The sequence below is a fragment of the Eschrichtius robustus genome, chromosome 4 (assembly GCF_028021215.1).
Source record: "Eschrichtius robustus isolate mEscRob2 chromosome 4, mEscRob2.pri, whole genome shotgun sequence".
NCBI lineage: Eukaryota > Metazoa > Chordata > Mammalia > Artiodactyla > Eschrichtiidae > Eschrichtius > Eschrichtius robustus.
Genome location: NC_090827.1, coordinates 121,641,320 through 121,668,340, shown reverse-complemented (window position 1 = coordinate 121,668,340; position 27,021 = coordinate 121,641,320). Strand labels below are relative to the sequence as shown.

Genomic DNA, 27,021 nt, shown 5'->3' with positions numbered 1-27,021 from the left:
TGCTGTTGGTTCTGCCTCAGAAATGTCTCGTAAATCTAGAACTTTTCCTGTGTCCTGATTGTCGTGATCTTAATTCAGATCTTTGCCATCTCTCCCTTGGACCAAGGCAACAACTTCCTAAGAAGAATAGCATTCCATGCTCTCTGAGTTCCATAAGGCACACTTGATCTCAGCACCCCCTTGTTAAATCGATGACAGAATCCAGCCCAGGGACCTGGGTATTGTTAGCCGGTCTTCCCAAATCTCTTTCCTGCTATTCCCCATCTCCACTCTCCACACCACATATGTTCTTTCCACTCTGAACTCCTCATCTGATGGCAGGATGTCCTCTCACACGTCTGCACATTCATCCCTTCTGCCTGAACAGCCTCACTCCTCCCCAGTCCCCCTTATCTCAGCCAACTTTCAAGAGCCAGTTCCAATGTCATTTTTTAATTCCTGCTCTCCTACCTTCATTCCTCTCTGTACTCCTACAACACAGCATTTATTCCACTAGTTATAATTATATTTACATGTCCATCCTCCAGACTCAGAGCACATTGCCTGGCTGATAGTTGGCCATAAATGCTTAGAATATGAAACTTGCATTTCCTCATAATTCTACAGGAATGCAAAGGTTCATCAGAACAAGAATTGTTATATTTCAAAAATACAAATGATCTACACTTTTCTGGGATAGAAATCATAACTTCATTCATATTTCAGCAGCTCTGGCTGTCAGGAATTTCCAGGGTTTGCTCCCTTTCCATTTTTCTACCTTTAGCGGAATTTAATTTTGTTTTCATGATTGCCGTCTTGTAAAAATCATTCCCTTTTTAGCTGTTGCCAGTTCAAGGTAGACAAAATTTACAGTTCTGGTGAGTAAAAGTCCTTTATTGGGCCATCCAACCCCTCTGAGTATATCTGTCTTTTCCAGCTATATTTCAATTACTTTTATGTAGATTGAAATCCAATATTTTCCTGAATCTCATTTATTGTTCCTCTTATTCCTGTGCTTTTAATTTGGTTTTTATCATTTAATTGAAATAGATAATAGTGCATGGAAAAAGAGCTAAAACCTTAGTTGTTTGCATAGAAATAGAATTCAGGAGACTAAAATTATTATAGGCCCACATTAAAGGCTTGATACAAATAGGTTGCTACTAAGTTCTGTATTTGAAGTCATTTGAATAGGAGCTAATTTGAAGTTTGCCACTGAAATTTATAAATACTTTGGTAGTAAATTAATAACACTTTAACAACACTCTAAAAGAAACTCTCCAACTACTAGCAACACTAATAATAAAGACGTTGTTAGCACCTTTGAAATTTATGTAATTAGAGCTAATTATGTAAAAATAATTAGAAAGATCATTTCAAATATTCTTATTTATTTATTAAAGTGGACATTATAAAAGATCTGACTCCAACATACTAGACCAGACCAGAAGGACAGAACTCCTAAAAGAAGCCTCATATAAGGCTGTGACTCACTATTCACTTAATTGTGACTAGTAATTTTACCATATTTCCTTCCCATTGACCTCAACCTTGTTTTAGCAACAGGCTTTTACCTTCAAATAGTTAACAACCAGCCACTGATACTGATACCTGGACAACATATATGTCCACTGAATATTAGATCGTTAACTTGGTGTAGTTGGAAGCAGCAAAATGCCAGGGTAAAACACTCTCTGATTCAAATAATTCATTAATTTGTATTGCTGCCTATCCTGTAGTTAATACCAGAGAGTTTTGTTTTGCTTTACTCTAAAGACAAAAAAAAAAAAAAACTTAAATCATGCCCCAGCTTTAATTTTAAAAGTTAATAATCAAAGAAACCTTTCTTTCGATTGTAATGTTTTGACTTTAAAAAGAATCATGGCTCCCAAATTTTGAAATACTATCTGTGCTTAGTAAGGTAGCTCATGTTTTTCTACATGTTTAACCCATGTTTGCAGTGAAAGGGTCCAGCTTAGAAATAAGAGTGGATTTTACTCAGAGCAGAAGAAAACACCTGCCATTAAACCCGAGAGCACAAGTGGGGCCTGGATTGTCCGAAGCAGCCGCCACAGCTGTGGATGGAGGTTGACCTCTGCTTCGGTTCTGCCTTGAGCTGGCAGGTGCCAGGACGCCATTCTGTCTACTCAAAAATACCCCCTTTTGAAGCAGCAGTATTTATTACTCAGTTGTAAATGCAAATTTTCATGTGTTCATGAATTAAGCATCCTTGCTTATGGCAAGCTGTCTAAAGAGCTCTAGAGGACACATGTGGCTTTAGCATTAGTAATTGGACTTTGGGGAAAAGGCTCATCTCTGTTCCCCACTGTAAAATAATTTCATAAAAGCTTTGACCTCAGACATGCCATATCACCTAACAAAGTCCCTTTGGGGGACTGGTACAACGAAAGCCTCGGCCTCTGAAATCTCACAAGCAAAAGCAAACTAAACTTTAAAGAGGAGAAGCTTTTGATGGACGTAGGGGAGAGGGGCTGGGGACAAGTCCACAGTAATTGTAAGTGACCTTACAGTAGCTGGATTTTCTAGGGGTCATTTTTCTTAACACCAGTATAGGAGAAGTGTTTGACTTTGGCAACAGGCTATTTAGCTTTTCTAGAACAGCCTGTTTAGCTTTTCTAAATCAGCATGTCACACCATATCCTCTACCAGTGCTTAGAACATTGCCAAACTCTTTATAGGCATTCACCAAATGTATATAAAGATCTAATTAGAGTTAAACAACATGCTACTTAATTAAATCAAGACCAGAATCTCCACTGCATTTCTTAACTTGATGGTAGGTGTCCTCTCATTCTTTTCTTTGGGTTGACTCTGCCCCACCAAAAATAAAATCCTACTTGTAGAGCATTAATGAGCATTCTGTGCGTGTCAAGAATGACCAATAAATTTCTTAAGCTTAATTTTACGGAGGTACACAGACAGACTGTACTCATGACTCACTACTTGATTTGCTGAAAACATTAAGAAAAATAATTCTCTTAGCTCCCCTTTTTAATGGCAAAATTATTTGGGGGGTTAAGAAAGAAAAGGATTTGTTTAGTTGATTCCATTATCTTGGCCCCCTCTCCCTCTCCCAGATGCTCTACAATTCCTCTTTCCTGCATTTTGAACTTGAGATGTTGAGACCACTGTCCACGACACTATGAAAAAGGCAATTGGGGAAATTCCGTGGCGGTCCAGTGGTTAGAACTCCGTGCTTCCACAGCAGGGGACATGTTCGATCCCTGGTTGGGGAAATAAGATCCTGTAAGCTGTGTGGCTCTGCCAAAAAAAGAAAAGAAAGAAAGAAAAAAAGAAAAGAAAAAGGCAATTGGGAGGCATTCAAGAGGGCACCTGTTGAAAGCAGGCACCAGATACATGGCCGTCAGTCTTCCTGAGAATCTAGTTCTAGAGCTGTGCCCTAACACTTAGCATTGCGATCCGCTGCATTTAAAGTCACACAGACTAGCTTAAAGTCCTGGCTAACTCACTTACAAGAGGCGTAACCTTGATAATCTTTGAGTTTTATTTCTGGCGTCTGTAAAAGAAATATCATAAAACTTTGCTCATTAGGTTGGGAGAAGATTAAATGCAGTAACAGGTGAAAGTTCTTTGTTGATGGTAAAATATACAAAATATGAGACATGCTGTTCCTGTTATTGTTAATGTCATGATAACCTCACAGCTGTTAGAATTGCTGCAACTGAGAATGGGAATTTGGTACAGTTCCTCTGTAACTGGTGTTTAGCAGCAGGTATTTTGGTAGGTGGAGCATTCTTACAGTCCCACCTGAAGTGAGATAGCGGTCCCCACTTGGACCTCAGAAGGGGTACTTCGTTAGGACCTTGGCTTTATTCCTGTCTAGACTTGTCCTTGTCTCCCAACCCTGCCAAAAAAGAAGGTGAGAGATTGAAGATAACTCTGAAATGCTCCACTTCCGCAGGTGGGCTGAGCCCTGAGACATGACTTCATCTTTAAGAGCTAGGAAAAAAAAATACTGATGCCTCTAGAATTCATGTTTCCTGCTAGTATTTTTGTTCAAAAGTAAAGAAAATCTCAGTGTGGCTTAAGAATAGACAGCTGTCCAACAAAATAGAAATTTCCTGAAAGACCCACATATATATGGTTATCTGATTTATGACAAAGGTAACACTGTACTGTGATGGGGAAAAGAGGCATTTTCAATAAATGGTATTGGGTTAATTTGATATCCACACGGGGAAAAAAAGCATCTTGACTTTAACCTCACGTCATTCACAAAATCAGTTCTCCATGAATTCAGATCTAGATATGAAAGATAAAATAATAAAGCTTTTAGCTTTTAGAACAAACATAGAAGAACCTCTTTATGACCTTGAAGGAGGCAAAGATTTCTTAAGTGGAACAATAAAAGAGATAATCATAAAGAGGAAAAGTGTTAAATTGAGTTTAAGAACTTCTATTCATCAAAAACATCTTTAAGAGAATGTAAACACAATATGCAGCGTGGGAGAATATGTTTGCAATAAATATATCCTTTTCTGACAAAAGACTCATATTCAGAGTGTGTAAAGGACTCCTATCTGTCTATCTATCTGTCAATGCAATGTATAATATGTAAAGAACTCTAGCAAATAATAGGACAACTCAATAGAAAATGATGTGAACAGATACTTTACGGGATAGGATGCAAAATGGCCAATACATTTATTAAAAGGAGTTCAACTTAATTACTGGAGAAGTACAAATTCAAACACTGTGTGAAACTACTACACCTCCCACCAGAATGTCTAAAATGAAAAAGATGGAAAATACCAAGTACTGGTGATGATATAGAGGAACTGAAAATTCTCATACATTGCTGATGGAAGTATAATTGATAACCACATTGAAAAACTATTTGGCAATATCTACTAACTAATAATCCAAACGTATGTATTCTCTATAATGTAACAATTCCACTCCTGGATATACACCCAACAGAAATGTATTCAATGTTTCACCGACACACATATACTAGGATGTTTATTGCAGCACTATTTGTAATAACCAAGACCCCAAAACTCCTGGAAACAAATGGACATTAACAGTAGGATAAATAAATAAATAATTGTTTATTCACACAGTGGAATATTATAAATCAGTAAAAACAAACAATCTACAACTACACACAAGATTTTGCATGAATTTCACACATACTAAGCAAAAGAGGCTAAACACATAATGGATGATTCCATTTATATAAGTACGTTTATATAAAGTACAAAAGCAGGTAAACTAATCTATTCTGCCAGAGGTCAGAATAGTGATTACTATTGGTGGCAAGCAGTAACAAGGAACGTCACAACAGGGGCTTCTGGGTTCCTTTAGCTGGGCTCTACTTTCATTAGGTGTGTTTAGTTTGTGAAAATTTACTCAGCATATTATATACTTATGTATACTTTCCTGTTTATGTATATAATACCATTTTCACATTCTAACCATATTACAAGTATAGTTTAGAACCTAAAATTCCTTGAGAAACCTCACTGACAGGTACAACTCTGTGCCCTTTGCATGAATCTTGTGACTAACCCTAGCCTATCTATTTAAGCTACAATATATTTTGAAATTTATTTAAAATATGTTTTTTTTCTCTTTATTTCAGGGCCCTCCTGGTCCAAAAGGTGATAAGGTAAGAAAATGTGTAGCAGGAACAAATTAAATTAGTGGAAATCCATACTGGTGTGACTTATACTATGTTACATTTAGATCTTTTTAATGAGCATCTACAGACTTTGTTCTAAAACTATCTTCTCATTTTCCTACTCTACAGGGAGAACAGGGTGATCAGGGACCTCGGGTAAGTTATACTCTTCCAATCCTGGGCAGAAAATTATTAATAGTTTTCAGCTCCAAACTCATTGAATTAAAGTAGCCCTGGCTTCATAACTGCCTTTGTGTCATGTGGTTTAGTAATGGCTGACAAAAATACCATACCACTTATAACTGAAATAGCCTTAATTGTAACTAATGTTTGTATCTTGTTGCATTATCCTAACTTGATACCTGTAAATGGGACACTCTACAATAATGATTCCTACTGATTAAGGGCCAGAATCACTACTAAAAGTCAGCAACCACCACCCTTCCATTGACTATTGGGTCCTTCAGATTTGTATGCGTTGTTTTGTGATATAGAGGCCACGTGGATTCCTATTGAATTTGGCCTTTTTCTGCAGTTAAACTTTATGTGCTATGGCATAAATGTGTTGTATTATAGATGAAAATATTAATGCATTTTATATTTTTATTCATTATAAGTTTGAATAATACTTATTTGAATTTCTTATTCTTTATAGATTTTTAAGCAGATAAAAGGTGTAATATAATTTAACATTCCAGGGAGGAGGGGCATTCTTTTATTCTTTTATTCTTTTATTCTTCTCAAATGTGGCTCTTTTAACCATTATAACACGATTGTTACCTTGGTAGTGCCAAGTCCTCTGCTTCACATCTGTGCCTTATTACCCAAATGTTCAGACATACTGTTCCAATGATGTAGTGGCTCCGTGCAGACATACCTCTCAATTTTCTCGTGTCACTATGCACAAAAGCGAGTATTTGGTTGAAGAGAGTCCTTTCTTACAGTGGAAAAGCACATTTAAAACTTTCAGGTTGAAAACAGACACTGTGTAGGTTTTTTGTAAAATGCGGTCTGTGAAGTTAATTATTGGATTCATTTACACCGCAGTAGAGGTTTTATTGCAAAAGATGTAGTCAATGCAAACTTGAAAAGTTTGTAGTCTTATCCCTCCTGTTTATTAAACTAGATGAAAATTATGCTATGATTTCCTTTCCTTTCTATTCTTCTGCCATTTCTTCATATGGAGATAATGACTATGTCTCAGCATAGTCACCGTGGCAGTTATTCTATCTGATGCCCAGTTCAAAGTTTATCTTAATGGTCAAGGAGATTAAACATCATGATATCTGTCATGGATGTGAATGGAATAAAATTCTCATAACCCTAAATGATTAGAATGTAGCCACTTGCTCCGTATGTGGTGATTATTTCACATGGCATGTCTCCATGTATTGAGTATTATTTCTTTCTACATGCAATATCAAAATCACTCAACTTGCCCTTTCCAGGTAAGAGGGAAACTGTTTCTATTCTGAGAAATCTTCTTTTGGCAAAGGAAGTGAAAGGGTGGTTCACAGCTTAGCTGTCATCAGTGTGCACACAGTCCTCAGTTTCAAAAAGGTGTGTTGGCTTTCATCGTTCCAAAAAGTGATGATTGATTATAAAGCTAGGCCAAATTTCCAGGAGGAAACCTGAAACCATGTGCAATTCACCTGGTTTCATGTTGCATTACAAACTAAGACTTGGACCAGGTTCCTTGCAAGTGTGGCCAAAGTTCATGAACTACTTTGACGAACCCAGACTGCCTTTCATACAGATTTCAGCCAGTTTTCACACTGACTGGGGCCAAGTTTCACACGATTCAGGGGCCACTTAGCATTTTAGCTGGAAAGTGGCAAAAATTGATCCCATTTTCATTTGGATTTAGCTTTGTATTGAAGGAATTTGGATTTAATTCATAATGTAGGATGAATCTTTATGGATAAAAATTTAAATGTCCTGGGAAGTATACATGAATGTGAGCATGAGAACTTACCGAATTGCCTGTCTTTTCTCAGATTCCTAATTTACAAACAAGGCAGGTCACATTCAGTGATCTTAGAATTTTAATATAAGTAGTGTCAGCTACCTATTAGGAAATTCACATATCAAGATGGCAAAATGAAGATTTTACATTTCCAGAAAAATCAAAAGTTAGTTAGAACTGGAAAAGTCTTCAATTTTAATGAACATTAACTTTACCCACATCCTCTTTGGGCACACCGTTCCAGCTGATGCTGACAGAGGCTCTCTTTTTTAAAATGTAGATCTTTGTATTTGAATACCATTTCCATTTCCATCCTATCATAGATTTTTTTTTTTTAACCCAATCAAGATTTGGCCATTGCATTCAATTGTTATATCTTTTACCCCACTCTTTTTTTTTTTTTAATTTATTTATTCATGGCTGTGTTGGGTCTTCGTTTCTGTGCGAGGGCTTTCTCTAGTTGCGGCAAGCGGGGGCCACTCTTCATCGCGGTGCGCGGGCCTCTCACTATCGCGGCCTCTCTTGTTGCGGAGCACAGGCTCCAGACGCGCAGGCTCAGTAATTATGGCTTACGGGCCCAGTTGCTCCGCAGCATGTGGGATCCTCCCAGACCAGGGCTCGAACCCGTGTCCCCTGCATTGGCAGGCAGATTCTCAACCACTGCGCCACCAGGGAAGCCCTATCGTAGATTTTTGAAATCCACTTTTTACCATTTGTTCCAAGTAATTTATTTCTTTCCACAATTAACTTAACAATATGATCTTACATCATTTTAGTTCTTTGTTAACTGACTTTCCACTGGGATCTATGCTGTTTTCTTGAACATGAGGTCCTTCTTTTTTCGTTTCTTTTTTGTTTTGTTTTTGGCTCGCCAAGTGCCAGACAAGAATATATTAAGCCATATTATGTGAATCAAAGCAGGAAAAATTTGAAAATAAAATGCAAATTAAGAAGGTGAAACTATCTTGAAACACTTGGACATATATTTATCAATATATATTGAGTGTCTACCATGTTCAAGGTACCCTACTTAATACTATAGAGACTATAAATGGGTCCACTTGTCTCTCTCTTCTACTATCAGCAAATTCAACCTATTCTCATCTCATGTTCTTGATCACTGCAGTAGTCTTCCAATTAATCTTGCTTCCACTCTTACTGTGTACAATCCATTGCCTAAACAGCAACCAGAGACCATTTTATGCTGTAAATTAGATTATGTTACTCCCTGTTTTAAACCTTAGAATGAAATCCAAATCACCTTGCTTGGCCTCCAAGATCTGGCCCTTGCTTACCTCTATAACCTCATCTCGAACTAGTCTTCCCCTCCACCCACTATGCTCCAGCCACTCTGTCATCCACGTGTTCTTTAAACACAACACACTCCCGACTTGATGACTTTCTGTTTGCTCTTTTCTGGTCTTATGATTGTGTTCTTCTTATCATTGAGATTTTTCTCTCAAATACCTCTTTGGGGAGAACTTCCCTAACTACCCAATCTAAATCTGAGATTATCCTATTTTCTTTGTTTATTTAGTTGCTTCTTATGTGTAAAACATGCCTCTCCTTAAAACAAAAACTCCATGAGAGCAAGGACTTCCGTCTGTCTTGTTCATACCTCCATCACCAGAACAGTAAGGACTTAATGAATATTTGTTGAATGTTAGAGTAAAATATTATCTCATCATTACTGCCCTCAAGCAGCTGGTAATCTCATGGGTGCCTGACAAGAAAACTATGTGGTATTATGTTATATGCCTTAAATAGCCATACTAAGAGATGCTACGTAATTGAACATTCTTCCATTTTAAAAAATAACTGCAGAAAAGGTGACACTTGAGCTAGGACTTGATACATGGGTAATCTTTAAAAGCTTAGATGAAGAGCAAGACATTATACATTCCAGGAAGAAGAAATAGTTCATACAATATTATACAAGCAGGAAATGACAGGATTCATTTAAGGAACAGTAATATTCCATTTGCCAAGGGAATAGGTTAAATATAGAAAGATTGTATCATATAAGGCTGAAATTTTTTTTATTGAAATTACATCATGGAGCATTTTGAATGTCTAGTGTGGTGGGCAATAAGGAACCACTGAAGAGTTTTGAGTATATCATTTGCTGTATATTACCACTAGACTATTTAGTGTAATTACCAATTTTTTTTTTTTTTCTTTTCCTGAATCCCAGAGAAGGGAGGAGCCTGGGATTCTGTTGGGTTTTTTTTTTTTTGGTTTTCTTTTGGCTGCGCCCATGCGGCATGTGGGATCTTAGTTCCCTGACCATGGATCGAACCTGTGTCCCCTGCATTGGGAGTGCAGAGTCTTAACCACTGGACTACCAAGGAAGTCCACCAGATGTTCTTTATGAAAATCTATAAGGTAATAGTGTCCAGTATGGAAAGAAATTGGAAGAGACTGAAAGCATGGAGACCAAGTAGACCAGGAAACTATGTCAGTCATCTGGACAAGGTCAAAGAAGTCTGGGCTATGAGAATAATGTCCAGTCCTCAGTGGAGAGATGAGCAGAGGGGATGGGCGGGCTCAGTCTGGAACATCAGGTATCACTGGAGGCACAGGGCCACACTGAGCAGAAAGTTCAGTATCAGAATGAGAAGCTCAGCAGTGGAGAGGGGCTAAGTTGGTGAGCCAAAGCAGAAATTCCAAAGGGGTCACCAGAATATTGGAGAAAGCTGTATGTTGGCAATGGGATTCAAAAGGAAAGTTGCATCATGTCATCAATAGGGTTTGCCACAAGCACCAAGCAAAAACCTGAGCAGACAAAGAGGGAAAACCAGGGTTGATACTAGTAGAGGAGAAATGGACAAAAGTGAAGTCTTGAAGCAGGAGGTGAGAGATGAATTTGATCTACATTGGGTTTACATCCAAAATCTGTGACCATGGCTAAAGTTGTGATCATGTTAAATTTTTAAAAAAAGAAGAAGAGAAGCAGTCAGGGAGTCAAATTAAAAGGTACTGAGGTGAAAATTTAATACAAGTCTTATAGCTAATTGGATGTAAGGGCTGAAGTTGAAAAAGAAGGTAAAGCTAGAGATGAGGTTTCTGGCTTGACTCCTTGATAACGTTGGCCAGAAGAGAGTCAGTAGGATAAATGATAAGTTGAATCCTAATTGTGCTGAATTTGCGGTCTTGACCAATTATTCCATTGGAATAATGTAGCAAGCAGTTGGAAATATGAGACTAGAATTCTGAGGTGGTGTTGCAGCTGGAGGTAACAGCTATGTAGCTGAACACCCCCAGAGCAAGAATTGAGACCTCAGGGAGCAAAGTGGAGGGTGAAAGAGTGAACATAGAACCACTTTAGAAATATCCGCACTGGGGCTTCCCTGGTGGCGCAGTAGTTGAGAATCCACCTGCTGATGCAGGGGACACGGGTTCGAGCCCTGGTCCGGGAAGATCCCACATGCCACAGAGCAACTAAGCCCGTGTGCCACAACTACTGAGCCCGCGAGGCACAACTACTGAAGCCCGCACGCCAAGAGCCCATGCTCCACACCAGGAGAATCCACCACAATGAGAAACACACGCACCACAATGAAGAGTAGCCCCCACTTGCGGCAACTAGAGAAAGCCTTTGCGCAGCAACGAAGACCTAGCGCAGCCAAAAATAAATAAATTAAATAAATTAGTTTAAAAAAAATCTTAAAAAAAAAAAAAAGGAAATATCCACCCTGAGGGAGTGGGCTGAAAAGGAGCATCGGAAAAAGAGAGTGAGCATTCAGAAGAAGAACCAGGACATGCAATGTTTGAACAGTAGGCAGAACTACTTTATTTATTTATTCATTTATTTTTGGCTGCATTGGGTCTTCATTGCTGCCTGTGGGCTTTCTCTAGTTGCGGTGAGCAGGGGCTACTCTTCGTTGCGGTGCACGGGCTTCTGATTGTGGTGGCTTCTCTTGTTACAGAGCATGGGCTCTAGGTGCGTGGGCTTCAGTAGTTGTGGCACGCAAGCTCAGTAGTTGTGGCACACGGGCTTAGCTACTCTGCAGCATGTGGGATCCCCCCGGACCAGGGCTTGAACCCGTGTCCCCTGCACTGGCAGGCGGATTCCCAACCACTGCACCACCAGTGAAGTCCCCTAGAACTACTTTAAAAAAAAAAAAGTGAGGGTGGCCCACAAAACATTCTTAATTAAAAGAAAGCCACAGGGATGAGATCTATAAAAAAAACTTTTGGATTTGGTGTTCTGGAATCTTGGGATTGTAAGAGGGTGCATTTTGTTCAGTAGTGAGAGGGAAAGTCAGATTGCAAGAAGTTAAAAGTAAATGGTAGGAAAGTTGACTATCTTTGAATGCTGTTGATGGCATATGATTTAATGCAGAAGAAATGGCTAACTTTTTTGGCATGAGCTTTCTGTCAGGATACATTGAACCAATTTCAAGCCTACAATTTTAGGTATAATGCAATAACCATTGATATCATTTGGTTTTCTTCTACAAGACACTGAGGGTTAGATTTCCACAGATGGATGCATCCTGACATTAGAATTGCACTTCCCTCCTTGATTCTTGGAGAGACGTCATTACAGATTTGCTCTTAATCTTCAATTCATTTTTGCAGTCAAACATTGCACCTCAGCAGTTAGGCCATTCGGCTATATGGTTAGGAGGGTGCTTTTTCTGTGCTGTCAGCTACCATGCCCATGCTCAGTTTTCTCATTTCATCCTCATACGTTTGTATTACAGAGTTTTGAGGCTAAGCCTTTATTCTGTATTCAAGCAGAGATTGAAGACCCGCTGTAAGGGAGCTGTAGGGGGATTCCTAGACTGAACGAAAGTTGGACTGAGAAATGATACCTCATGAAATAATTACAATTGCTCATTACTTAGAGTCGTACAGCTTGCAGAACACCTTTCTAGGCAAGATACACACATCATCTCTAAGCCTTACTACAGTTCAGCAAAGTAGATTATCAGGGGAGAAAATATAGGAAAAGTGAACACAGTAGAGTGAGATGATTATATCCACATGGGCTGGAGTCAGGCTGGATAAGGATCAATTCTAACTGCCACTGTCTCCATGGTTATGAGAAGGATTAAATAAAATAATGTATGAAAAATCTATAATAAGCCCTCAACAGATCATAGTTGATTATTCTCCTCAAGTTTCACATGAAGAATCTGGGGTAAAGTAAATTGCCCAGTTCACATGATTTGTTAAGTGGTAGAAATGGGATTCAAACCCAGCTCTCTCAGCGTCTGGCTTGGGCTCCTCCCACTGGGTCACGCTGCTTCCCTATCAATAAAGTCGTTGGTATAGTCATCAACCTCAATGTGAACCAATAGAGTTTACCAAAATATCCATGGCTCAATTTATAACATCAATAATAATGATAAATAATTTTTATTGAGTTCTTAAAATATGCCAACCACTCTGTGAAGATATGTATTATTTCAACAACTCTATAAAATAGTTACTTTTATTATTTCCATTTAATAGATGAGGAAACCAAGATTCAGAAAGTTTAAATATTTCCTCTAAGAAAACAGAGCCAGCCAGTGGCAGAGCCAGGATTTAAGCCTCAGTACTCACAAATTACATTTTCCATGTATCCTCAAAAGTAACTCAAAAGTGATTTAGTAGCACAAATTTTAATATGACCTTTTTTTTTTTTTCTGATGAGGATTGAGGTCACACAGGTTAAGTGACTTGATCTAGTTCTCTCACACACATCTACCAAAAGACAGTGCTGGGACTCAAACACAAATGTCAAGTTCTGCCCTCTTTCCACAATGCCAAGCTGCCTCCAAATGGTTGCTAGGACTCTTTTCAACTTTAAGAGTTCATGCCTTTGTGAATCAGCTTGAAAATGTTGGGGAGCACAAATGAAAACAGGTGCATCTTTCTCCTTTGCAAGCATGGCAGTCACAGTCTTTACAATTCACGGAGTGCCAACCTTCCAAAAACCAAAGGAATGGACGAATTCCACTTAGCAACAGCCTAGAATCTCTCCTCATGGAGCATAGGGAGGCAGGGCAATGCTGACCTTTGTCCAAGGCACGTCAGGATACCCAGTAAGCTTGCTGTGATACAATTTCACTTCCCAGCTCAAGGGCACCAATTTGAAAATTGTATAATAGCAAGATCCTGGTATATTTGCTCTTAGTGCCTTTTTTCTTCAGGATAACCAAATGAATGAAGTCTGTTTTCCTCAATTCATAATGCTGTGCTTACATGTTCTACAAGGTATTTTGTTGATTCTGCTTTTATTCTGAGCTTCTCTTTGCAAAAGAGATTGAGTTATATTTCTTGATCAGTAGCCGAACCTGAATGTCAAGTGTAAAAGACTCAGGACTCTCCAAGATTTTCCCATTGTCATCTGCACACCCTACTACTACCCCTCTCTCCTTCATTATTAAAGAGGGCTTGTTGCCCAGTTCATTAGGGCCTCTGCCCTCATCATGAACCACAGCCCTGGGCTTTGATGTTAATGACTCAGATTTCTTTTCTCTATCTTAGTGACTTAAAAACATAGCCTTAAAAATGAGCAAAGCTATTTTAATGTTTAATACTGTCTTTTTAAATTAAGGTGTTATGTTGTTCTGAAATTGTGGTAAATTTGTTAGTCAAACTTAGGCAATAAAATGAACAAGCATCATGACGTTATCTTTTGACTATAATCTTCTAATCAGTTGGCTACCATCACCTTGCCAAATAACACAGAGGCCTGATAAATAAAAGATTTAGTGGTTATTGGTCTCAATATCATCAGCCAACAGCTGGTTTTAAATGATCCTGAGCTCTCACAGTTTCAATAAGCCACCCAGGAGCTCTGCTTAACTATTTTCATAAAATTCTTTTCTCTTCCCAGTGTATTCAAGTAAATTTTCATAACAGCTGGGACTATGCAAAACTGATAGCATCTTAAAAACATCTTCAGCAAGACAGATTAAGTTCCAGAAAAGGAAAGCATTTAGAAGTTTATTTTATTATCTTAACCTTTGTTGACTTGAATGATTAAACAGATTCTTTGGCTCTGCTAAAGCATTTAGGCCTGGATATTAATTTGATGTTCTTATTTACTTAACCCTTGCCTTTCTCTTTAGCCCTAATGAATATACTACTCATTTGATACTGAATGTATTGCCTGTGAAAAGGGAATGGATATAAGACAGTGGAAAGAAATAAATTGTGAGAAAATTATTTTAATGATTTCCACATTTGGGAGAAGTTGGCGTGGAAACAGCAAGCTCGTTAAAATTTGCAAACGTTCTTGTTATATTTTATAATCAGAGTTCTCTTTTAAGTGTTCTGTCATACTTCAAACCACTAAGAGCCCAGGAGCATTTGTAAATTTGTCCTAAAGTGGGTTAATTTAAGGGATAAATTATTTTTGCAAACAACTGTTGATATGTAGACAATACTTCCCTTGGAATTCAGTGTTGCAAATTATATCTCAGTTATTGATTGTATAGCTGAGCCCATTAAGGAAAAAAAAATAGATATTATGAAAAGTTGAGGAAGTGACTTTACCTATTTTACATCACTTTAAATCTTAAAATTTTTGTCTAATGTAAAGTATTATACAAAGGAATCTATATATATAGTAATCCAGTGGGATAAGTTTTTATACAGAAGTTTGGAAGTTAAAGCGAGTATTTCACAAAACCCTTATAACTACACACACATACACACACACGCACACTAGTCGAAAGCCTGAGGTTTGAGCCCTTAACTGAAAATTCTATTAATGACCATAGATGTATTACAATAAAACCAAAATCCATTCCTAAGTATATCCTCTGACAAGGAATTCTGGAGAATGATGCCAACCAGTTTAAATAGCTGTTGGATTTCCTTTTAGTCGCTTTTAGCGCAATGACCTTCATATTAAAATAGCTACTCATTATATTTTATGAAGTAAAGATTTCATTTGTCCACACTTGTACTCATTGCTCATATCAAATGCAATATTCTTCTTTTTACTTATTTTACTTTTTTTTCATGGTTTATATATCTGGACATATACCTTACAGTCTTTTCAGGCTAATGTGCACCATTTCACATTTTTCTTGAAAATGAGTGGAATGAAAGATTTCAGATGAAAAATATATGTATGTATATTTAATATTAATACATTTATATTTCTTTTGTTTGAATTTTGCAAGTGCTGCTTTCTGTGAAATGTTTTCTAGATAATTCAAGGAATTCCTTGATAAAAAGATGATCTTTTCTGAAACTCAAAACTATACAGATGATTTTATTCTCTTATATTTAAGCAAGATAGTTTTCACATGAATTCAAACATAAGAGTATTAGGTTTATTAATCCATATACTATGGAGTTATGATTTGCATTAATGCCTGCAACTGGAGCATATAATAAAATGTGGAGGGAAAGACAGATTTGTGGTTGGTGACTTTCAATATTATATAAGAAAGAGAAAGTAAGCCTTTAGGTAAATATATTAAACTCTGTATTTGAAATGGACAAAAAAACCCCCAACATACTATAGTTGGTAATATCTATAAATAAAGAGCATATTGCAAATAGGAAATACAGCAATTTATAAGCAATTTACACCAACAAAATCCAACACAATTACCACCATTCCTTTTCTGTCACTCCCAAATGCAGAATTATAATTGCAACAAAATGTTAGAGGTGGATGAACTAAATAGAAATCAAGAAAGTGTGAAACAGCAGATTTTTAATGGTGCATCAGGATTCGCAGAAGGAACTAGAATGCAAGACTGTATTTTTGATTCATCCCTTCAGAATGGGTGGAATAATGGCTTATGCACTGACAGATCATGTTCAGGGAGAACAGTTCCTGTAGGTCTGAGTGAGATGGGTCTCTGGAAAGTCATTTAGTGCCAGACGGCAGCATCCTTTCATAAGCATACATGCACTAATGTGTCCAGCAGCTCCTCGTAGCAGACACAGCCTGTAAATCACAAGTGGCCAACAGGACTGGCTTTGTAGGAAGAAGATGTCAGTTGCAAGGTCCTACTTCACATACAATTCTAAAGCAGCTTTGGAGGGAGTCAGGAAGCTTTGATTTTCATTGCTTGGAAGTCAGTTAAATTTTGTTTGAAAAATGTTGGTATTCAGAGGAAACTTTACTGACCACTATTATTTTTATTAGCACAAGTGAACTTTTGAATGTTTTACACACAAATAATAATAATAATAATGACAACAATGCAACACTATTGTTTTTTATATTCCACATACCAAAGAAACTTCTGGGCCTTCTTATCATACTTTATTACCTTGTAAGTTTAGCATGAATCTGTTCATAAAGAAGCCTAAGTGACCGATAAGGTGGCATCCAAATCCTCCAATGTAGCATTAGAATACCAAAGAACTAGGAACATCTGACTCTCTTTCCAGGATAGGAACTATAGTTAGCTCCAGGCCTAAAGGAATTCATTAGAATTAAGAATTAAGATAGGGAAATGGTGGTGAGTAAACAAGAGAAATTGGCATGGCAGAGTGTCACTGCTTTTCTGGCTTGAAGCCTGTGTGACGTGATGTGAAACAGAAGGAACTAACTATAACCCTAGGAAGTACAAGGGGACAACAGGTGGTAATTCCTGCCTCATTCACCATGTCTTCAAAAGGACATGTCAGCCTGAACATTCCAAGTTTATTGGCAGGTGAGGAAAAAAGCTATAGGAGACACCACCAGATTTTTAATTAAGAATAATTCGATTGTTTTTAAAAATAGCTTTATTCCTTGGGCCTTTTGTCAGCTTATTTTTAGAAGCTGAGTTAATCTAGTTATCTAGATTATTAAAATTGTGGCCCAACTTTGAAATATCGCGCCCAACTCTTGACCCTGTCATGACTTAGAGGAGGCCATCACCATGTGAGATTTCCGGGATTGCTGAAGAGAGATTCTTCCACTGGTGAAGTAGGAAGTACGGAATGAAGGATGTGACTGAGAAGGCTGTGCCCAAACACAGAACACACCAGAGACTCTTCTAAAACACACCTAGTTCTAAGTTACATATACTGTGTTATTTTGTCTTTTTCAAGGTGTACAACTTGTTTCTCATATCAAACACTTGCTTTTTGCACCAACAATGGTTTAAAATATTATAGTACATATCATTCTGTATGTAGGTGTTAGTACATGTATCATTCTCATTAACAGGAATTATTCTATCTATAGAGATAGATATATACACATACGTGTGTGTGGATATTTACTTACAATTGCACTGCCTATACTGTCTTAATGAAACAGAGTTCTCCATAAGCATAGATTATTATTCATGTATACAAGACCTAAACACATACAAATGTGAACCAACCTACTCTTGTTCATACTCTGATTCCAATTAAGAAAAGTAAGGTAAATGTTCAAAGCAGTTTGTTAACTTTTTTTGGATAAAATGGATACATCTTCCTTAACTGTCTTTTAAAAAAGTATTCCTGTGTTCAGTATGGCAATGCAGAATTGTCTAAAGAATTGTCTAAAGTTAATATAAATTAACTTTTAATAATTTCAAGCTTAATTTTTCTTTGTGCACGTCCTAGCCTGCAAGGAACACCATTCTCAATGTTCCTTTGCAAAGTTAGATGGAAAGATCTCCACGATAGTCCTTGCCTATGACATCAGTTTGGCTCTGACTTCACAGTAGAGTCTACTGACTGAGCTTTTTCATGATCATCTTTGAGGAACAAATACTTGCCTTGACTTTAATATTAGAGAAAAGTTTGAGAACTAATTCAGAACTCAGTTGCTGTTTCTTAGCTACCCTATTTCTTTATATTTCTTAATGGTTGAAGAAGTCAGAAGTTTCTAGAATGCCAGCGCCAGAATTTTCTTTTAGATTATAAACTTTTTCATATGGAAGGGACTCTTAACATGTTCCTTGAATTTAATATAAGTTATAGCAGCACCCTGTAATTTTCCAGTCTTGATTCCTCCTTACTTTTAATTTATTTTTATCCTACTGAACTGTTCTTTGAGAAGTTAAACATTTGAAAGATTGTAAATCGTTAATATAGTTTTATCAGATGTTTTGAAAATCGGAAACTATTTTGTCTTCATTAGCATGGCTGATGATTAACATGGCATATGATACATCATATGGGAAAAAAGTCCCTAGCTACAATTTAACCATTTTTATTAATTTTTTAACATTTCTTTAATATTATGCCTGGTTGTTTAAAGAATTTACTATCTATATGACAATAATTTTGATAATGAAAACAATAGTAAGGAATTTTTTAAATTTAATTTTTATTTTATATTGAAGTATAGTTGATTTACAATGTTGTGTTGGTTTCAAGTGTACAGCAAAGTGACTCAGTTATACATATACATATCTCCACTCTCTTTCAGATTATTTTCCCATATAGGCCATTACAGAGTACTGAATATAGTTCCCTGTGCTATACAATGAGTCCTTGGTTTGTTTTTTTTTTTCTCAATTTTGTTTTTAATTGGGGTAGAGTTGTTTTACAATGCTGTGTTAGTTTCTACTGTACAGATAAGTGAAGCAGAGTTCCCTGTGCTATACAGCAGGCTCTCATTATTGATCTGTTTTATACATATTAGTGTATATATGTTTGTCCCAATCTCCCAATTCATCCCACCCCACTTCTCCCCCCTTGTTGTCAATACGTTTGTTCTCTACATCGGTGTCTCTATTTCTGCCTTGCAAACCGGTTCATCTGTACCATTTTTCTAGATTCCACAAATATGCATTAATATACAATATTTGTTTTTCTCTTTCTGACTTAATAGTAAGGAATATTTTACCTTTTCTATTATGTTATTTTTTTCTCTGCCAGGTAGATAACTGCTATGTTTAAATTAAGAACTTCACCCCTTACACACACCACTTTTATTTTTTGGCATAGATAAACATAAATTACTTCTACTTTGACAAAGTAAAGTTTCTAAAGAATCATCAGTGTTAGAAAATTCTATAGTATAACATTATAAAGCCATTCTTTATAAAGCCTTTTTTGTTGCCTTTTTTGCTCAGTACAAAATTACTTTTGAGCCTTACAACCTTTTGTTTAGTAGTCATTCACAATTATTCAATAATATTGTAAAAGGAAATGAATTTTGAGGAGTAACAGGAAGAAGGGAATATTTGGAGATCTATTAGACATTTTGGATTTGTTCAGAAAATTAATGTAGAGATTTACAACTTCATCTTTCATTTTACACTTTTAGGCAGAAAAGTCAAACAAAATAGAAATAGAAAAAGCTTTCTATGTCACCAGTACAACGTTGAAAGTTAATGCTGTAACTCTATACCGGTCTTTGGTATTACTTCCACTTTGGAGCCCTGTAGTTCTAATAAAATGTGTCAGAGAAGAATGCAAGGTTTGAGTCACAGTATCTACCCGGAATTTTATATAGTAACTGTTATAATCATTCAAGATTTTCAGAATGTGTCAAATGAAATGGCATGTGCCGATTGAGAAACTGTCACAATTTATATGGGATTTCCTTTTAGGGTGGAGAGTAACATCCTTGGTTGCAGTGGGGGAAAGGAATGCAATGTCTTTATTTTTCCTTACTTTTGAAACGTGATATACTATTTTGTACAATCTTCCCTCTATGTTTTATTTTGAATCAATAATTCTCATGAGGCAGATTAGAGGCTACAAGCTGGTGGCCTGTGGACAGATTCCAATAGTAGATGCATTTTATTTGGCTTACCCAAATTACTTGCTAGTATTTTAATATTGGGCAATTTCATACAAAATCTTGTTTTAAACTTCCTCTTGGAAAATTAGAAGATCTGACACAAGTGGGTACATATTCTTTTATAATTTCAGTTGGCTGAAGCTGGATGGAATCTCTCTGCTTTAGAGGCATTCTGTATTACACTCAGCCCACTTCAGTAATTTACATATGTGCACAGTCCCTGTTGGCACTGGAGTTTGTAATACCTGAATTAGAGATTAAGGTAATTTTGCGTTTGATATTATGATGACAAAGTCCATCAAAATATACAGACACAGGTAGCAAAACAACGAATGACAAATCGTTTATCTTCTAGGAAGAAGGCTACATTATTGCCTTTAATTTAATTTACATATAATTTGTTTTTAAATTACATAGAATTCTTCTTACCTTGGTGGTTGTCAATCTGTGGTAGTGTAGAATTTTTTTATTAGTATACCAAGTCTGTTCAAAGGTCAAAATTAGGACTAGTTCAAACTTGGTAGTTTTATACGAAGATGTCAATATAATTTATGCCATCTTTCAAATTTTTGTTGAAATATGAATTGTAAATAACAGAATTTTTATTAAGTTACCCTTGTATATAGAATAGTAATTAAATAACATGCAAATAACATGCAAATAAAACATGCAAATATTTAAAAGTTATATTTTAGTCCTTTCATTATATACTTTTAAAATTAGAAACTGTAGATGTTGAAGGCTTGCTCTTCAGAGTCACTCCTTTGAGGGAAAATGTAGCCCCTAATTACAGAATTTCCTGTAGGTTTTTCTTAGCAGTATATAGGATGTTTGCTTATTACTTAAAATGATCTAGCTTAGACATCTATGTAGGTTGTAGCCAAAGTTCATAGATATTTAAAATCATAATATAAATTTAATTCCATATGTTTTTTACTGGACCCAAATAATTTCCTTTATAATACTAATCAGTGTACTTCTAGAAGCATTCATACTTTAAGGCACTATATGTTTCTTCTGGGTTTTTGTTGTTCTGGTTGTACAGTTAGATTAATGGAAACATCCCCCCTTGTAAACATTTCTAATGAAATTGCCCTTACAGGGCACCAATAAAAATTAAGTTAATAAATTGTTTAGAATTGCCCTTTATAGCTATGCTTACAAATCTTAAGAAAAAGAACTAATTTGAGTCAGTATTATTTGATCCTTTTTTCTCTGTATTCTCCTGGATGTAAAAATAAATTGAAACCTGATTTCTCTGAGTACAACAAATACAGAATTTGAGGGTGTGGTTCAAATGATTTAAAAAAGATAGCATAAAAAGGATCCTATAAAGTAGATCATATTTCCCTTTATGGGGAAAGGGAAAAGAGTTGTATGCATTTGAAACGTTTTTTTCTTATAGTGTTTTTAACTGTAGGATAATATAGGAACTAAAAATTTACTTTTTATTAGGATTATAAAATCTTTCAGCAATGTCAGAAAGCGTTTCTAGATAAATCTTGATTGTCTTATTCTAAAAGGGTGCTGAGGGTAGGAGATAATGTGGGTAAAAGAAATTCACTTTCTGCTATGTCAAAGTTTCTCTTATAACTGCAAAATAAACCCATTTCTCAGCCAGCCAATTTACTAAAAATTCATATAGGGTATCCTAACCTTATGGTTCCTGAGTTTTATTCAAACACCTTTGGTGGCAAGGAGCTCACTCCGTTGAAAAGCAAACTGTTCTAATTATAGACAGTTCTAAATATTACAGAGTAATTTAATCATTCATTCATTCGACAGATATTTATGGTTCCTTCTTTTGAATTAACATCTGTTGTTCTCTACTTCCTATCATTTAGTTTTAGTCCTGCCTTCTGAACTAATTCCTCTTCCACATGACAACCCTTCAGGGATTTTATAGAAACACTGAATGAAGTTCAGGGTTGCAATGAACCCTAAAGCCCTGCTTGTCCAAACCCAACTTTCCTCAACAAGCAATGGCATAGCATAAAACTGACTACTCCCTGTGATGGTGACGGTGATTCTCCCAAGGCAGTTCTAAGCTTATTCAAAATAGCTCTCATATCCCAGCTCACTTTCTTCTGCTCCAAGCCCAGCTCCTTCATCCATTCCTCGTGTGACACCTCTGTATCTTCTTTCTCTCCTGGTTGTTCTCTATATGTGTTTCTGTCTACCCTTAAAGGGTAACACCCAAAAATTAAACACATTAATTCAGGTGGAGTCTGGCCTAAGTGGGATAGAACCTACCTGCTTAATATTGCAGGGAATTAGATTAGCTTTAAGCCACATTGACAATCATATCATATATTGATGTATACATTTATTATCAATGTAAATCCTAAAGTCTTTTTTTCACTGCTACTAGCCCTTAGCTCCTCAACTGTGTATCATTATGGCTTGTTTATTGGATCCAAACACTGTCTTTACTTTTATTCCCACACTATTAGTATACTCTGTCCTGTTGAGATCCTCTCCTGGAGTCTGATTCTGCCATGCAGCAAATATTACATCTACATCTCTCTTCTGCCCCATTTCTGGAGGTCTGAGATACAGATATAGAAACAGATATACAAACTGAGAGAGAAACCATCCCCAGACCCAAATTTTAAGACGACTAATCTAATCCATGACACAAATGTTGAATGGAGTTAAGACTGAGAACAGGAACTGTGGGACAATTTAAGCAGTATTACCAAGGTAAATTGTTCAACCAGTTATAAATCCACTTTTTTATTTGCTTTCAGTTCATATTTCTCAATTTAGTATATAAGGATAATATGACATACCTCTTGCTGTAATCCAGTTATATATGTACATCCATCTACTAATAACCTTTTTCAAAAAGACAAAAAAGATCATATTTTTAAACTGCACTTCTTTTTCAGATTTTCACTAACAATGCTTTTAATAATCTATTCTAATCTTAAGTCAATAAAATTCTACCAATCTGTCTATATTTTGCAGGATTTCCCTTCTTCCTTGTTTTTTCTTCTATTACTTCTCTTACTTTCTACAGTTCCTGAAAAATAATTTGAATGGTTTGGTAATTTTTTTGGCAAATGCTTTGTATTTTAAAAGTCATTTCTTCAGACTGATTTAGACTCCCAAGGTTTTTCGTTTATAGTCTCTTTACTTTTCTTGGCATTTTATACTACCAATATTTGTGCCATTTTTTAATCCGAATATCTGTATTTGTCTTGTTTGACAGAGAATTAGAAACTAAATAGGAACTGGATGCTGTTGATTTCTTCTGTCAGTTATTAACGATTTACTCCCAGTTGGCCAAAGGGGGGAAAAAAGGCCTATTCTTTGATTCTCCTTCTCTTTCCGATTCTAACAGCAAATGCTCGTCTTGCTCTCAGTATTTTCCCCCAGATCCAGTGTGCCTTAGTGCTCCTGACCCAGACTTTACTGTTCCATGCCACTCTTCTATATGAATCCTTAGTTTGACTTTCACTTCCTTTTTCCTTTCCTTCTTTACATCTAATTATGATAGTCATAACAAAGGAAATCCAACAAAGAATAAGAGAGTGGAAGGGAAATTAAAGGCCTAATAATTCACAAATTGGTTAATGATTCCTGTACAAAAGTTGACTCTAGCAATTCCTTTGAAAATAATTTTTTTCTCAATCATATTTGTTTCACGCCATTTTCCCAACATTTAATAATTTTCCCAACCATTTCACAAGTCGAGAAACATGGAGAATTGTACAAATGGACAAATGTTTATGAAACTTCATCTCAACTGTAGGTAATGTAATGAGCTGGAAAATGGTAACTTGTTCTTCGTTACTTTGTGTTCCATAATTGCTAATATTCCACATCACCCAAGGAGAATAGTTGACAGTGCCTTATGTGTAAATAAGTAAGTAATTCAATTTCAATAATGATATGATAGGCATACATCTTGTAATTCTTTAGCCACATATGGGAATCATAAAAGTTGTAGCTGATGAGGTGGCAGAACTGGTAACTTATCTGAGTATACCAGATGCCACCTGGTTTTTAACATGTAAACTCTGTTCCTTATGGGTACTGAAACTGTAGACTCATTGAATTAAAATAAGACCTATGAAATATGTTTTTATTTTGGAAACTGGGCTATTACTTTTATCTTTTAAGACACCAGAGAAATATTTTCCTTGGTTTTACTTGTGTTTAATACCATCATTTCACGTGTTCAAACACAGAATACAGTTATTCACTGTTCGTTCTTTTTTATTTTTATTTACTGGTAAATAAGGCAAACATTTCATTTAATGTTTACTAAGTTAAAAGGCGATGTTACACTTTGAAATAATTCTTGTAATCATAGGGAAAAAAATCTTGCTTCCGTTATACGTGGCAAGTTCCTTTGATACATGACATGTTAAGTACTTTTAAATAAAGAGACAATTGACCCCATCAGAAATTGCAGCTACAGCTTATTTTGAGCACGCATTTTGAGTAACTTTCCAAGACAAGTTAATCTTTACTCTTAACATTTTTGGCTGGCTTATTATCATCTAAATATTTGAAATTGGGAGGTATAAAAGGAAATTTGAGGTGAAAAAAAAAGAGTTTGAATATTATCAGTGTAGTTATTTCAAGTAAATTGTAGGTGCACATAAATATCACTTTTAAAGAATAGATATAATAAACATCATAGTATATTACAACTTAATGTTAAAAATGTGTAGCATTTCATTAAATAACATCATCACCAACCACAGCCAGGAAATGAAAACTAAAAAGGAGAAAGTTCATATTATGATTTCTAATATCCATATCATTAGAAAGTTTAGACTTAATTTCACAGAAGTCGGGAAATTCTGAGATTCCCAGAGAAACCATAACTCTCGCATAGATTACAACAGCCTCTTTCATGAGGAGCTCAAATCATGGGACTCCTCCCAAACGGATCCATCACTGTGGGGTGTTATATCACTATAACAGTGTATCCATCACTTCCTTTTCAAAAAGGAATTACACCTTGTTCTCTTCTTCCTCCTAGAGGTCCTGTATATTTTGAAAGTTTTTTGATTTAAGAACCAGTGGTCTGAATTACAACATGTGATCGACACAATGAGAACCTATAGCCCTTTCTTCAAATGTTAATACAACAAAATAAAGTTCCTGCAGGGGACTAACTGAATTACTTCCTTTCTGAAGCAAAGCCCTTCCACACTTGTCTCGTTTCTAATTCAACATTCAGAAACACTAGATCAGAGATCTTTAGCTAGTACTCTGTGGCCCAGATCATCCCCCCAAATGTGTTTTTGTTTGGACTATAAAATGTTTTAAAGTAAATTTGAATTGGTAGCAAATGTTTAAAATCTGAAGCGTTCGTTAAAAAGAAAAACAAAAAACACCTCAGATTTCTGGCTTCTCTTGAAGCATGTGAAGATGTAGCAGTACTAGGTAGGCCTTCCCCTGTGATAAAATCAATTAAGTCCTCCTTATTTCCTTTTAGCCCCAGCTTGACTCCTATTCTGCCAAGCATCCCCACTTCCTTTTGTCTTCAACCTGCTCCCTTATTTATGGTATCTGCCTGGTGGTTAGAGCCCTTTGCATTTACTCCGCGTTCAACAAGTAACATCAAATATAAATATAATTATAGGGCATTCAAATGTCCTAAATCGCATTCAGTATTTTAGGTCCATATGGAAACATGCAAATTTCAGGGATGCTTTCAAGACACAGACTATTTTAGTTTTGAGTAGTTGAACAGACCCTGGGAAAACACTAAACTTTAGGATGTGGACTAAAGGGGGATATTAGAGAATAGGACTAGTTAACTAGTAGAGGAGCGTACCTAGAGTGATAACTACTCCAAGTAACAATACTCTCTGGTGAACTCTTCCAACTACTCCATTATCCTTTTGTTGCTAAGGTCATTTTTGAATAGTTCCATTATCCCAGAGGGCTATCATGTGTTTGCTGTGGGCTCAAATTTATTTGTGGGGGAGGGTGAACTTCAGAGGTGGATTAGGAAATACAAGGATAGCTGTCCACTTGTTACAGCTGAGCCCCATGGGACTCTTACCAGCTCTTTTATACGCTGGTTTCTAGCCATCTACCTCTTCTGAGGGAAGAAGAAAAGAGGCTGCCATCCAGGAAGCATGCCCAAGGAATTTTAGAGTCAACTCAATTTAATATCATGCAAAGGAAGTTTAGCAAATACCCATTAAGCCAGACACTAAATAGAGTCTCTAGGGAATAACAGGGCACTTTTCCTTTTCTCCCAGCATGAAGAATGCAAAAAATGTTGAGTTTTTCTCACAGGACAAATGCCGATTTTCCCTTCAGTGTAAGGTGCCCTGTCAGCAAATGAACCTTCTATTTGCTTGGCACTGTTCTTTCCTGATCCTACTGTGCCTCCTCTCTCAAATGTAGACTGTTTTGTTCCAGAAAGTGGATAGGGTATATGCAAGTTGAGGTGAGCCCTTGACCTGGCAACCTCAGCTAGAAAGCACCCCTTGGTTTCAACAGAAGTATAGGTGCAGAATATTATTGTTTTGTACGTTATCATGATACTGTACTATCTTTGAGGGAAAAGTCCTGGAGAATTAAAAGATTATTAGTTTTTTTTAAATGACACAAATAAGCTTTATTTATTTATTGATTTATTGATTGATTTATTTATTTGGCTGTGTTGGGTCTTCGTTTCTGTGCGAGGGCTTTCTCTAGTTGTGGCAAGCGGGGGCCACTCTTCATCGCGGTGCGCGGGCCTCTCACTATCGCGGCCTCTCTTGTTGCGGAGCACAGGCTCCAGACGCG

The 27,021-nt window shown here is 36.4% G+C and overlaps 1 protein-coding gene across 2 annotated transcripts in view; it reads left to right on the top strand.

Moving 5' to 3' along the window:
- Window positions 1-27,021, top strand: part of COL25A1 (collagen type XXV alpha 1 chain) — a 455,439-nt gene that overhangs the window by 305,694 nt on the left and 122,724 nt on the right. For both annotated transcript variants that reach the window (XM_068542313.1, XM_068542312.1), the window contains exons 6-7: window positions 5,606-5,632; window positions 5,774-5,800. In XM_068542313.1, coding sequence (XP_068398414.1) covers window positions 5,606-5,632; window positions 5,774-5,800 — 54 coding nt within the window. The remainder of the gene's footprint in view (window positions 1-5,605; window positions 5,633-5,773; window positions 5,801-27,021) is intronic.